The sequence below is a fragment of the Papilio xuthus genome, unplaced genomic scaffold (genome assembly GCF_000836235.2).
Source record: "Papilio xuthus unplaced genomic scaffold, Pxut_1.1 DF824888.1, whole genome shotgun sequence".
NCBI classification, from domain to species: Eukaryota; Metazoa; Arthropoda; class Insecta; order Lepidoptera; family Papilionidae; genus Papilio; species Papilio xuthus.
Window position 1 is genome coordinate 1,460,498 of NW_013533761.1, and position 15,770 is coordinate 1,476,267.

The 15,770-nt window shown below is 34.2% G+C and overlaps 1 protein-coding gene across 5 annotated transcripts in view; it reads right to left on the reverse strand.

Moving 5' to 3' along the window:
• The window catches only part of EcR (ecdysone receptor), a 185,297-nt gene that overhangs the window by 19,409 nt on the left and 150,118 nt on the right, over positions 1 to 15,770 (reverse strand). For 2 of the 5 annotated variants that reach the window (XM_013325067.1, XM_013325066.1), the window contains exon 1: positions 11,187 to 11,881. The exons of the other annotated variants lie outside the window; for them this stretch is intronic. In XM_013325067.1, coding sequence (XP_013180521.1) covers positions 11,187 to 11,508 — 322 coding nt within the window. In that variant the 5' untranslated portion in view covers positions 11,509 to 11,881. Of the gene's footprint in view, positions 1 to 11,186; positions 11,882 to 15,770 lie in introns of those variants that run through there. 5 annotated transcript variants of the gene reach the window in all.

The window sequence follows — 15,770 nt, forward strand, 5'->3', positions numbered from 1 at the left end:
TACGAACTTATAAGTTACGTGTCTAATTTTATAAAATAAAAATTTAATATTTAATTCTTTAAAAGTAAGCATTATTCGCACTTGGCTTGAGAGATTTATTTAAATCAGATCAAAATTAACTTTTTAATCAATTTCTTTAACTCTATATTTCCAAATCCAAACCAATTTTGTTAAATTCATTGGGTACTAATAATCTAGACTCGAACTGAGGTCCATGATTTAGATAGACAATCCGAACAAACGTTTCTAGTGAATATTAATTTCTTTGATGAATATTTTTGATTATAAATCGTTAGTAAGCTTTCGACTATTTATTATACAAAAAAAATGACTGACAGAATAATAAGAGTGCAATGACCTCACATTTCATTAAGAGGATTTTACATAAACTCACAAACAGTCGTACAGCTTAAGAGCGCCGTTTTTATATTTCGTTCGCGTAAACTAATTTGCATTGGCTCAATAGCAAACAGGTTTATACAGTGTTAATTGTGAAACATTCATGCATTTACATTTACCGACTGAATTTTATCCAATTAAAAGATAAATACAAAATCAAATATGGTACATATCGTTGATTACAATATTCAAAAATCCTGCCATAACAAATTTAAAAAACAACGATTGATTTAAAATAAATCTGACAATACTGCTATCATATCCCGGTTTTACTTCAATTTAATTTTATCATTTCTTAAGTCTGTACGAGAAGTAAGATTCATCATCAGCTAACTATATGTTCCCACCGAGGGGCTCGGAGCCTACCTTAATTAAGGGTGATTAGGCCATAGTCAACCACGCTGGCCAACTGCGGGTTGGTTGACTTCACATATGTCTTTAAATTTATTCTCAGATTTGTGCAGATTGCATCACGATGTTTTCCGTCACCGTAAGAACTTTATAATATTAGTAAGATATTATTACTGGCAGTAATGTCACCAAGAATATACACAATTTCCATTAACGAGACATATATTCTGGTTGCTGCGGTATCAGAAAACTTTGGTTGCATGGCATTCTTTAGTCACATTTTACACAAATTCCAACAACATTGGTCTTTAGCAGATTATTGATGGCTAACGGCATCTACGGATCTAAGATGGTCTGGAGATCCCGCGCTCGATTCCAGATAACTGTCTCAAAACGTGGCCGGAGATACACTTGTCGAGATAAATCAAACGATTGCGATATAAAACACAATAAAGACCTTTATTATTTGTACGAATCTTTTGTTGGTGCCGATCAATCTTTTTAATTATAAAAGAGGTTTTATATAAAATTCATTCTTTGGTCTCTCAAACAAAAGTGTAATTGGAAGACTGCAGCAAATATTTTTGTAGCATTCATAGAAAGATATATTTTATTGTTTTGTTATATTACATATATATATTTTACTTAACAAATGATTTATATTCAATATAAATATTATCAATATTGTTATATCTTTGATGTTATACGTAATGGAAAATTGTGACACTCGTGACCATGATATTAAGGCGAACGATGCTGTATTTAATAGCTATTCCTTATCAAATTTATATATTGTAATATATTTTACTAACTACTTAATTTTATATCATAAAAGCAGTTGCTCGCGACTTCGACTGCTCGAAAAATACCTAGTAATAACTCCGACGACAGCCGAGGATAGTGCAGCTTCTCAACAGAGAAAGAATTTTTCAAATCGGTTCAGTAGTTTCGGAGCCTATTCAATGAAAACAAATCCTTCTTATAACATTAGTAAGACTTTTGTTTTGACCTAACACGATAGAGTTTTATCTGTACCATTACTTTTATAGAATTTTCTTAACTTTTTGGCTTAAATTATAGTTATGTTTAATCTGAACAATAAAAAAAAAAGATATTTTTCATTATACACTTACAATTATTCGCTTGAAAGATGGTCGATTGTAGTAAAAATATTTATAGGTTGTAACAGAAACCAACCAAATAAATTGGTACGTACAAAAATAAATAAAATAGTAAATTGTAAAACAAATAAAGTAATGGAGGGCGAGAGCGGTGTTGTTTTGAAATGGAGACTTGATTTGTATCTGCAGAGCCGCGAGATAATGGTACCGCGTCGGCGGCGGAGCGAGACGCGCGCCCGACCGCACATCCGCCGGGTCTTCCTAGACCGGCTCTATGCTGCCCTAAGAAAAACCGCGAGACACTACAATGCTATTAAACACGTAATCGGAACCTGTGAGAATCAATGTAATTATATTATTCTGAGTTTTTATGTTCATTAGTGGATTTCAAAACGTGAGAGTATGTACAATATAAAAAGATCCTAAAGTTGTAGGCGAGAATTCTTCTTAATATACGTAGCTTTATAAGGTCAGGATCGTCGGGAAATACCTGGAATTTACAGTTACATACTGGCAAGGGAGTTTAGAAATTTATTCTTAAAATGATATAAAGAGGAAGATGAATTACATTTAACGATTGCCGATTGTTAGTTTCCGAGTTCAAAATTCCTGTCTAAAACATATCGCCATCTCTCTCATTATCATTGACAACAAAAGAGATAACAATATGTTTCATATAGGAAATGAACTTCAGTGAATATCTAAAATCACTGTTCTAAATCTCTGACTAAATCATTAGGTTACGGTCGTGAGAACGCGTAATCTTAGTGACAAAACATTCACAAAAACATATCATTATATCATCCTTTGAGACTAAAACTTGTTGCAAGTTAATGTTTCGGCGGTGCAAACGCATCATTAGGTGTACGTGTTGGAGACACATGCATATTTAAATCGAATCGTGATAATGCCTAATGAGACACGGCCGGCTCTCGCTGCTGTCAACCTGTGCCAACGACCTCCGTGGAGGTTAACAATAACAATCCGGCTGATTTGAATTTCATTTACAACTTATCTCATTTCAAGTTCAAATGTTTTCTTCGTAAAAATCCACTGCGAAAAAGTCTTACGTTCGTCTTAAGTCTCGAGTTGTTAACTTGTTTTTACTAAAAGTTGTCGGCGTTTTGAATATTTTGTAACTTTTATAATCTTTAAAACTATCAACACAAATTATATTTTTAACAATTAGAAGGTTTATTTAACCGCGTATTTAGAATTATATGAATAAGAAAATGGCAAAATACGATTGTGTGAATAAAAATAATTACATTAATCAATTGTTAATTCATTGAACGGGGTCGCTGCATACAATACGGCGACCAACTTGGGTACATTTATGTAAGCGTTTGCTTAGAAACAGGGGTTAGAACCATTAGATTATCCCAAAGGGTTGGCGAATCTAAGCGCTAGTAATAATGGAAATAATTGCACCCTTCAATAAGGGTCGTAAATGCCAGCTGTTGAATATTCTCTGGCTTACACTCAGAGTTTTATCAGATATTAAACTCACTTCACATAAAATTAAGAGGAGATTTTGTCGTTTTGCATCCATCGGAATGTTAGCATTGTTGAAAATTTAAAAAAAAATGTTGGTCTGTGTTACTTTTTTTTCGCTTTGTGATTGAAAAATATTTTTTTATCTTATCTAAAATTAATAACGCTTTGTAATTACATTAACTGATTTAATATATAGATTAAAATATTAAGAAAGATGAAATGTAAGTCACAATATCAAAACTGATATATAAACACGCCTAAACACTTACGTATATTCGTCCGGTGGCGATACCACCCTGCAAGTACCACTCATCCTGATGAAGGGCCCCCGATGCGCTCGAAACTAGTCGGTGCCGCCACCGGACGAATATACGTGAGTTTTTAGTCGTGTTTATATATCAGTTTAGTATAATGTCTCACGAAAGTTTGAATAATTCATAATATCAAGTATCAAAACTATTTTAGTGACATAAATTGTATTACTCATTGAACGATTGGAAATGAATGCAATATATTGATATTACGAGTATGTGTATGTAAACTCGAACTGTTGTACTGATTTATGATGCCTTATATAAGTTATTATTATTTTATTCAAAACAGATGAAGTCATAAGCTATCTCCTCTGTGCAGACGCGGGGTCGGTGACCTCTTTGATTAAGGAATCATCAATCATGATCGTACCTACTCGGGAGGATCGCGTTTCACACTACAAGGGGCAACCTTATATTTCTGTAACGAATATTATTATGTATACATCGAAAAAATGTAATGTACCAAATTAAAATATACTAATAAAATGTTGTTATGGTATTTTATTTATGAAGCATTACATGAACAAACATATAATTCCTGTAATTATAATGAAAAAAAAAGAAAAATAAGTATTCAATCACACGCAAATCAATTTGGAGCGACGATTCGATCAACCTTGGGCCTTAGAGGTTCGTAACCCTACCAGCGCAATGCGACAATTAATTCAAATAATTTCCTGCTCAAAATGAACAAAAGTAAAAATAAATAAGTACAAAGGCGGTAATTAGCGTTGGCTAGTGCGCTGTAACGCTCTGCCACTATTTATAATGCGAGGTGTCAAAAAACCGATGTGACCTTGACGCCCGCGCGTTGCGTTCACCTCACTCAGGTGGGGCCCGAGGGGATCACAAATGCCCTACAATATCTAAACATGGCCCATTTATAGCAACATGATCGCAACACTAACTACACGTTATTGGTCACGTCCGATGATGTAAGTTATTCAGGGCGATATATCGGTGAGAAAAGATCCAACGTATAACCAATTACTTATACTTATGAAGTGGACCACATTCCACCATATTCTTATCTTTGTTAATAAACACAATAAAAATAAATTAATAAAAATCTTCATTCATCACTTGAGTTTTCTTTTAATAACTTTGACGTAACCGATTATATTAAACGTATATTTTTATCTTATTTAAAAACCAACCCGCATACGTGTTACAAACTGGTCCAACTTATCTGCGATAGTTTTAATTCTCCATCACTTAAAGTTAATTTTATTGACGCATTAGCTCGTGTCGCTATGCGGGTCGCCATTAAAATATGGATTACGAGGATCATTTTATGTATGAGAAAAAATTTAATGTGTATAAGTAATCACTACACTTTACTAAAAGTTGAAGTTTGTTATCAAATAAGTATTACAAATGTTCACTACGAATTTAAACAAGTTGCTAAAATGGCTGTGCAATACTTTGTCACAACATCCAACAGGAACTAGAGTAATGGATCTTAGATTATTCACAAGATTATGAAATACAAAATCTTCCATTACGTCCCTTTTTTATGTATGTATGTATGTATATCTTACTAATACTATAAATACGATGTATTATAAATTTTATCACAGTTATTTTATTTGCTCCAGCATACATTAAAACTCTTGCAATGTGTCACATGATGACATTCAAATTCAGACAATACGATGTTGGTACAAATCTAGACTATCGCCAGTCCACTATAATCTGACAACTGTCAAAACTACTTATTGTGTTCTTAAAAAAAATTATAATCATACCAGACCGCTTCAGAGTTATTTCATATTTATTTTCACACGCAATGACGCCGACTCGATAAAACGCAATCCATCAAATGTAAACCACAATCGCGGCATTGAAATATCAGTGGGTAAGTGAAAAATATAATCCAACACTGAGGTCGGTAACTTTGAAAAAATCTGCCAACAAAAACTAATTGGGACGCATTGATTGTTCTTAATTGTATTCGGAATGACTTAATTAAAAACCTGGACTCAATATCACGACTGCCCTGTGACAAGCCGAAGAAAGGACGGCGTGGAGGCAGCTGGTCGAGACAGCCGTTAAAGCGTATCAAGACAAGCACGACTTTCAGCAATGAAGAATACAAAGAAGAAGAAGAATTAAAAACCGGTTCTTTAATTATCCTTTGGTATTCCAAAACTATACGATATGAAACTATACTAGCAGTTGAACGCATCTTCGTCCGCGCGTTATTAAATAAACGACTACAGAGAAACATGGTCTGCCGAGGATGTAGAGTAGATGTAGCCTGCAAACTATGAAAGAATTTTTCAAATCAGTTCAGTAGTTTCGGAGCCTTTTCAATGAAAACAAAGATTCAAATCTTTCCAAATTATATGGATTAACATTGGGAGGTAAAAAATCTTAATATTTTCTACGAAAGAATTCAATAAAAGTGCTTCATCTATAGGTGTAACCTTCAACTAATTTTAGTTTACAAAGACAAGTTTTAGAATTGATAGACTTTTTACAATAATATCAGCCACATCTAAATATTACTAGAAAATTACGTTACATTTCTGCTTGTAATATTTTCCCTTATAATTTGAGTTTTCTTTCATAGAAGTTAACAGCTGTAATTGTCAGTTATGAAGCTTGGTATAGTAGAAAGTCTAAATGAAGAGTAGATAATGTAACAATAAGTCAATTACGACGTGCGTGGAACGTGAATGTGCCGCTCGGCCGCGTTCAAAGAAAGTTGTGATCTCAAAGAACTACGGATTTTTAAAATCTCTATATTGGTATTTGCGTAACTATGATTTTAACGACAAGTATTTACTAGATTACAAAAGTAATATTATAAATATAAAAGCAAGACTTAATATGTCATATTCTAAATAATTAAAAAATGATATGCAAGCATCAAATTTTAAAACAAAAATAAAATATCTTTGAATGTACAATTTTTTGTAAAAAAATAAAATAATCTGAATATTTCGCGTAATAAAATCTGTCGTTATTACATTAAAGATATGTGCAGCGAAATTAAAAAATATTATACTATAGGACAAAATTCTTGACCGCAAAATTAAGCAAACAACGATGTACAGCGCACTCCACAGAATTGATTTTGAATGCGAAGTCTGACCATTATTTAAAATTGCTACAATTTAAAACCATTACGTTACAATGAAAATCATATTAAATGGACCAATAAAGAATACACCAAGATCTTCAACGAGGCAAAGACATTAATTGTCTATGGCATTCGATGTAATTACGTTTTTTTTAAATGACGTTCACGCAGAGTATCGCATGTAATCGCTTTGGTTACAGGGTACTTTTTTAATGTTAATGGTCAAAGAAATTAAGAAGTATGTCTATAATAGGTTCAATTCTTATTAAAAAAATATCGGTGAAGGTAATACAAGTTCTTTCAATTTAAGAAACTACTTTTTACCGGATTTCCTTGGACTAAAGTAACAAGTTATAGAATTAAAAACTTATTAAACTTACTTGTACTTAAGTTAGGCTATAGAGGAAATCAATGGCACAGAATCTGGTTGCGGATCTGCGTCCAATTATCGTTATTTTTAGTCACTTAAAGTTAATTAGTATAACGACATTAGAAACGTGTTTGTTATCGTATCAAATCAACATCTAAGTAATATTATATTTACATTTAAAAATATTTAATATTCCTGTTATCAAGATTTTTATATAGAAATTAACCGCTTCTGATATTTTAAAGTCAACACGCCGTGATTCTTGTAAAACATGAAATAATCTTATTAATATTATAAATGCTAATGTTAAGATGGATGGATGGATGTTTGTTAGAAAGTATCTCCAAAACGGCACAACAATGTAGAACATAGTCTGGAAGAACGCATAGGCTACTAATTAAGTTTTTTTTTTAATTCAGCGCGGACGGAGTCACGGGCGACATCTAAGGTAGCTATAAAGAAAAAGAAGGTTGGCATCCTACAAATATTTTAAACATTGTAGAAATTACAGAAAATAATATTTAGCTGATACGAAATTGCACCCAGAACCGTCAAATTGCTTGTCTGACCACTTCGACTTTATCATAAGGTAAATTATTAAAATTGTATCACTCTCTATATACTTATACGTTGCGTTTGTCTGTCAGTGGATGCGATTCAGCATCAGAAGTGGTCTCCAAACCGGTCAGGCAGGCCGGCAAGCCGGGCACTTCGTCGAAACTGTTGCATCCAGCAAGCTTAAATTGTTTATGCCGTATTACTTTACAAGGCGCATGGTGCACTTGCAACCTTAAATGGAAACCAACCATGTCGGACGTTCGCTTTTAAACTTGCTTTTCATATTATATACCACCATATTATGTACTACTAGCAACCTACCCCGTCTTTGCTTAGACATACAGATGGGAATAATGTAGCCTATAGGTGAAAAGATTTTTAAAATCTGTTTAAAAGTTTTTGTGTTCCAAACTTTTAGACATTATTAATTAGAATCCCTTGCCGTGAATAGCGCGCTTTTATTACCAAGACAAGTATCAAAATGATTAGTGAGGGGACATAAACGTCGACATTTTAGTAAGGCTAGTGTTGCGCTAGTACACCGGCACGGTTTGGGATGTTCTTGGTAACTAAATAAACAATTAAATCTTTAATATCGTACTAGTATTTTGATTGCGAATGTTTGGATGGATGTATTTAGAACGTATCTCCAGAACAGCTGCATGGATATCGCTGAAAATTGCCATAGATGTAAAACATAGTCTGTAAGAACACATAGACTACTAATTAAGTTTTTTTTTTTTAATTATATGGGACAGAATATACCAAGACTTTTTTAGTACAACATAAGTTTTATTACTTGTGTTAGAACAAAATCTAGTCGAATAACTATTTGATGTTAATTTTCAATAATGTAATCATTTATGTCGTATAAAAACACTATAAAATATTCATATGATTTGTCGTTATCATAGATACGAAACTACATTGACATTTTTGCCATAAACAACCGAGTAAGTATTTATAGAAACCTAATGCATTTAGTATGAGCACAACTCGTTGTGTTAATCTTATTTCAACACTAATATTTGTATATAAATTTAAAAATTAAAAAGATCCTTCTAGAACTTTTCAAATATAACTTTTATTCGAATATGAATATTATTTCGAAAAAGAAATTAGTGATTAAACCTTCTTCTCATCGAAGAATCTCAAATCACATAAAATTATGATCGTAAATGAGTAATTCTTAGTATAAGGTAAAGAGTATGTTATGACAGACATTACACCCATTGTATAAAGACAGTGAAGACTAATGGACCACCATAGTTAGTCTGTCAATCAAATAGCATTAAGAGGCTATTCATGACGATAAACAATTTTCTTTTGTACGTACAGAAAATGTGAGCGTAGGATCAAAACATATTTTGTCGCTATTTGTCGCAATATCAAATTTTCTTTTCATGGTAAAAATAGATCATAATATCTCCAGTCACCATTCAACAGCTAATGTTTAATGGAAGGGAGAGGGCCCTCCGAACTCCCTCTCCCGGCTCCCCTCTCCCCTTGTCAGATGATAGATTAAGTATTGTGATACTCCGGCAACGACTACGTCATTCTAAGTGTTTCGTATGAATTCTATCAAAGTTATTTTTGTATCATTGAAAGTTATTGGAAATTATAAACAAGATCAATATCAAATATACCAACATAAAATATAATAAACATTCACTATGTTTTTTTAGTATTATCATATTTGAACACATACAGATCAACTTATCTTTAAAATGTCATATTTGTGTTCTACTAGCTGACGAACGCGGCTCCGTCCGCACGGAATTAAAAAAATATGATTACGTGTTCTTCTAGACTATTCTATATGTATGCCAAATTTCAGAGATATCTTTTCAGCAGTACTGAAGATATCTTCAAACAGACATTCGCATTTATAATATTAGTAGGATGTATAATTAGAAGTTAGATATCGGAATAGAATCTTAATAAATGTTGTCAAACACTGAACTTTATAAGAATTTAATTGTATAAAAATATTGTATAGTTATTATAAAATTATTCGATTTTTTTTAATCTTATATAATTAATTATGCAATAACTCGTATATATTCGCAAAGAAATCAATTCGCAATTAACCGAAACAATTGAAGCAAAATGACATTTGCATGTAATATCGCATTATCGGAAGTAATAAAATTAATTGCCTTCAAATATTATGTTGGGGAAGTTCATGTAAATTTTCCACCATTACCTTGAACGTATACGTAACGACAAGTATTACTCATTGTACGGTGATCCTCCCACGTTGTGTGTTACTAGGTAGGCAGTTGTTTAGCGGCCACTAATCAAACATAGGCAAGGGAAAATTGTTTGTCTATAGGTGGGGCAATAGATATCCCATATGTGCTCGCAAAATACAAACGCAAGCAAACATCTTTGATATGTCGCACGTGAAAGCGTTGAGAATTTGTCATGTAAACAATTAAAAAATCGATATGTTTTGTTTTAACGCATATTTAAATACTACAGTATAGATTAAATATGTATTTTTTATAAAAAAAAATGTAACCTAAATTATTTTTTAAATATCCTTGAAGAATTCCGCATAAGGAAATGAGTTTATTTCTCAATGTTTATTTTCTGTTGGAAACATGTAGGATATGTAAGTGATGATATTTTTAATCAACAGTCGCCCACAGACAATCTGTCTATGTAGAGATTAGTCACACTATTTACCGTGGGTTTCCGAGACCAAAATCTCCGTTTAAAACGTAGTGTTATCTTTGATAAAACAGAGATAACAATATGTTTCAACCTTTGACCTTAGAAACCCATGGTCAGTCTTGCTGTAGACATAAGGGCAAGTAACTATGCAAGCATTGTTTCTGGAGATGTGTATCAAAGTTTTCTAATCGACAAAAAGATTAAAATTATAAGTAACTTTTAAAAGAAAATAACACAAAGTTTTACAACAGTTAAGAATATAGCTTGGCTGCAACAGTGTGGACTGAGCTCTAGCCAGCGTAAACAAGTTTGAAAATAACGCCGTCTCGATAGAATCCAAAAATATATTTCGCGAAAACGAATGTAGGTAAACAAAACGTTTGTGATTATGTGTATTGTGCACGGGGCAAGGAGACATCGGGCCGGGCCGCCCGCCGCCGCCCGGTCAAGGTATCCGGGCCAAAGGTCGATGACAGCGCCGCATCGCCTCTCGGCCTCTCGCCCTCTCGGCCTCTACGCTGCAACTCCACACACCACGCAGCTTGCCGCCAAATTTTTAAGTAAACACATTTCACGAATAAACCGCAACACACCACGCTGTTAAATATTCAACACTAAAATACTCCGAAGAGTTTGACTTGGCCATTTAATTGTGGCTGCGCCAAGATAACGTTTGAGTAATAGTAAAACATATTATCGAATGACAATTTCAAAACGATTCATCCAAAGAAAGAACGCCGTAAAACATTGTTAAGACATTGGAATAAAAATTTTTAGGTTTCCAAATGTAACAAAAGTGTGGCCCTGACCTGATGAAATGGATTCATTTTCTGATTTGGGTGTCGTTGGCGGCATCGGCAGCGGCATGGGAGGCAGCGGCTGTGTCGGTTGCTGCTGCTGCTGCTGCATGTTGCATGTGTTGCCGAGCAACGATTGTGCAGAATTGTACGAGATCCCATCGTCGTACCCCCATAGCTCAAGCCCCCCGTACTCCGGCGAGGCGAGCGACTCCGGCGACATAACCATAGCCGGTGGGAAGCCCAAGGCGGACGAAGAAGTCACTTCGGACGAACTCTCCTCGAGCATACGCAGCGAATGAAAGCCTCCGTTGTTGGACCAGCGGCGTCTCATGTCGATGAGCGCGTCACACGCACTCTGAACGATGATCGCCGACGGACATCCTCCGGTGTACTCCGATCACTTCACTGTTGCCTCGCACTGAACTATCAAAATGCTATACTAGCGACATCCACTCGTCTATGCGGCGTCGAAATAGAAACGAATCGTATCTAAACGTCTTAACAGTTTCACTGAATAAAATTACGAATGTAGCAACGATAATTCTGCTCGGACACAACACAATACGCTCAACAGGTTAGATGAAGACGCGGCACACGAGTTTATCCGATGATGGCTGAGAATTGCCGCGTACGACTGCGACAAGAAACCAAGCACGTTGCGCGCGCGCGACCGTCGTCAGCGGAGTACATGGAGCGAGCGAACGAGCGACGCGGCCGCTCTCACTGCCACGGTCGCGTGTGACGTCACGCCCCCGCCCGTCGCGCACCGCCCCGCTGCCCCGCCGGCACCGCGCGCCTCGCGCAGCCGGGCCACGGAGTCATCGACGACGGCGACATAATGTAGCGCGCGATAACACCCTCGGTGAAATTTATGAAGCAGCTCTACTTGCTTTATCAAATCAACTTCGCTGTTTGTTACGTAACTTTTGAACTTGAGAAAGTATTCTTTTTTTCAGCTGCTTTGTTCGAAATTAATTTTATTAATCGTAAAAACGGATAAGTATAAACGTAACATAACTTTAATATTTCTTGTGTGATGCACTTGCCTTTTAAAAGTTATTGTGTAAATATTATTTTAGATGTCCTGGTTATTATTTGCATTTATAATTTTATAGACTATATTTCTGTACATTTGTGGTAAAGAAAAATTGTTTAAGGTTAAGGTGTCGAACACGAAACAAATATCTCTAACATGATAAATTAGATGAAAGGAAAAACGTTAAAATGATTTAACAAAAATCTGCAGCGGCGGCACATGACACAGTTTTGTCCTCGAAATGATATTAGCACGATGACCTAGTTCCACAGAATTTAGGTTATCTCGCTCGTCTGTGCGATAGGTACAATCGTTATAATCCGTGTCATATGTTCCAACACCAAATCACATATCTGCGATTTTAATATTAAGATCTAGAGCAAATGTTTTATCTTCTATAGATGGAAAAGATTTTTATGACAATAGCTTTAAAAAGCAAAGAAATTCAAGATGAAGTGTGAAGTCTGATACATAGAGAACCCCTATTCAGATCAATATACTTTCACAGTTTAGCAAAAGCGTCATGACAAGTGAAAACACAAACATAGCTGTAAAGTTAAATTAACAAATAAGCAATGTTTTGTTTAGATTTAGCTAGAAATCAATTTTACGGAGTATGTACAAAGCATGGAGATGTCAACCATGTTGCTAAACATGACGAGTGGATTAGATATAAAAAACTGGTATGGAACGGAGTTTGATCGCAGGCAGCGAATCTCGTCATCGCATCACGTGTTCGCGGAGCATTGACCTTAGTGTTTTGGATGTACGCACTAATCTGCGCGCACATTGCTTCCGTACTGCAGGACGTATCAACTAAAACAATTTATCTGCAAATTAAATAATGGAATGACGGAATAACATCCCATTTTTACACCTGTACGTGCAATACGGTTAAAGGAAAGTTGATTGCTTTTTAACAAATAAAACAAAGTTAACCAAGTTAATGATACATTAAAAAAAACGAATGTAAGTTCTTTCCTAGACATGCAGCAAGAAATAGACGTCTTACCAAATCTAAAAAGATCCTTATAACTTATAAATAAGTAAATATTAAAAGCAAACTTTGTTTAATTTCATTTTAATTAATCAATATTCGCTTATTGATAACAGATACAATAATTTTATTTACATTCACTATTTTTAATGAATTAAATGGAAAGCTTTGGATTTGGCCTCTAGGCATTATATATTCGTAATTGAGCAGTGTTAAAAATATTCGCAAATCAAAATTAATTTATTTCAATTAATTTACTGTCAACTTATTTACATCTACGCAATGTTAGGTTATTTTAATTTTAAATAATTATTTATGTTCGCGTCTTCAAATACATTTTACAATGTAAAGAATTAAAGAAAAATAAATGATTCATTAGTTGCTATTCAGCATAATTTCCAACTATTTTGAAGTCAGTGTACGATGAAAGAGAAATAAATCACGTCCAATGTTTCATTTCGTTGATGTTTTTTTTCAGTTACATTGTGAATATTCGTGACTTGTCGAAAAATGTGGAGAATTACAAAAAACACCTTATTTTTCGTAATTTTCCATTATGTTTTGTTCAGTTCTATGAAGGTTTTATTGAAAATAAAATTTCTCAGTAAAGATATTTCGTGTAATTGATATTAATATTATCAATAGATTGTATTACGATATTTTTATTGAGAAAGTCTTTTATATTCAAAAGGCTCGCTTTGATGTTGCCAATTCAATCACATAAAAATAATATTTGCTACTTCAAACAAGTTGATACATAATTCGATGTTGGCAACACCAAATAAATACTCAGGAGTTTCTGGAAATTTTGTATGAGAAGTGATAACCTAATTCCCAGGATATAATAGGTAGACAAGCAACTCTCAATTTATAAGTCGTACTGGCTGTCGCCCGCGACTCCGTCCGCGCGAAATTAGATAAAACGTAATTAGTAACCTATGTGTTCTTCCAAACTATTGTCTATATGTATGGCAAATTACATAAAGGCATATCGCAGTTTCGTATATACCTTCTAACATTCATTCATCCATCCAAACATTCGCATTTATAATATTAGTAAGATTATTTTTTCGAAATTTCATACCAAATTAAAACACGGATCAGCTAGCTCTACTAACAATGACAACTATTTATTTCAGTGTTGCGAACTTTAGTTGTGACGTCAGCTAACTTTTTTTGCAGACAGTACTTCAGAAAAGTGGTGGAATCAAGTCGTGCGTGCATTCAGAGAGTTGCGCTTGTCTTGCGGCCGCCCACTACGTGTCACATTCCATAAGACTTTATTTAAAAAAAAACATTATTAATTTATTTACATTGTTGCGGTTTACTGTGTTGTTCTTGGCTTGAGAAATTCTTACCATCTATCTTTTGTTACTGTCGTTAATATTAGGCGGTAAAATATCAAGTTAATAATTTGAAAATGAATTAACACTGTATAACAATCATGTAATACACAAGTAATATAAGGAAAGTAGATATGTAAACTTCCTTTTGCAATTAATTGAGCAGTAATAAATAACTGCGGGCACTTTATCAAACAATAATGATTTATTCAACTTGGCTCCGTGCCATATCCTATCATTATTCCTTGCTGTTTGATAGGGTATTTAATGTTTCATAAATTTACTGAATTTTTAAATTCTATTCTAGCCAGTTCAAATAGAAGATAAACGACCAATATTATTAATTAAAAACAAAACCATCTCGACCTGTTTTCACTTAATATCTTGACCAGGTGTAGCTTGAATGTCCTTACCTGGAACAAAGACAAAAATACTTTTTTATTTTCTGAAATAAACAAAATATCTCACAAATGTCACTAAAACCTAGATGTACAAGATATCATGACTCAAACAAAAATAAAAAGGACGATTTATCAAGCTAGATTTGCAAAGAATCTTAGCGAGTGAGCGTCGCTTTCTCGGTAGAGCGCACTTTAGATAGCCCGACTGATTTGTGGAGTCCGCAGCTAGCTTACCACATGGTTTAGTTAACCCACGTTCACAAATAGTCGTATTACCACCTTCGTTGTGTTTTACTAGCGATATGCAAGGGTATAAAAAAGTGGTCGCGGCGGAATGGTCTGTTGAAGCGCAATTAAGACCAAGGTCTCCGGGTTATCAAACCCGTGGCAAGTCGCCGCGGCCGCGCCTCACAGCGCTTGCAAAAAATATAGCGAATAATGAAGTCGATGGTATTAAAAGATAATGGCAGGGTTAACACGCCGGCTGCATAGTCTTAAATAGCACAGCACCGGCCCTTGCGTTAACATAACGAGACCAAAGATGCACGATGCTACTCTATAAATAGTCTTCCAAGGCAACATTGATACAGGTTCTACGTTTTGTATTTAAAATAAAGATACATCACAAACTATAACATCCTCTTGAAACTCTACTTAACCAATTGTAATAATTACCTTAAGAAATGCTCTTTTTTTACAATTAACATAAAATAATTAAATTCACCTAAGCAACGCTGGGTAATAACAGTCAGTAGCTATGAAGAATTTCTTGATATAAAAAAATATGTGACTCAGAGCATTAGAATCGTTACAATA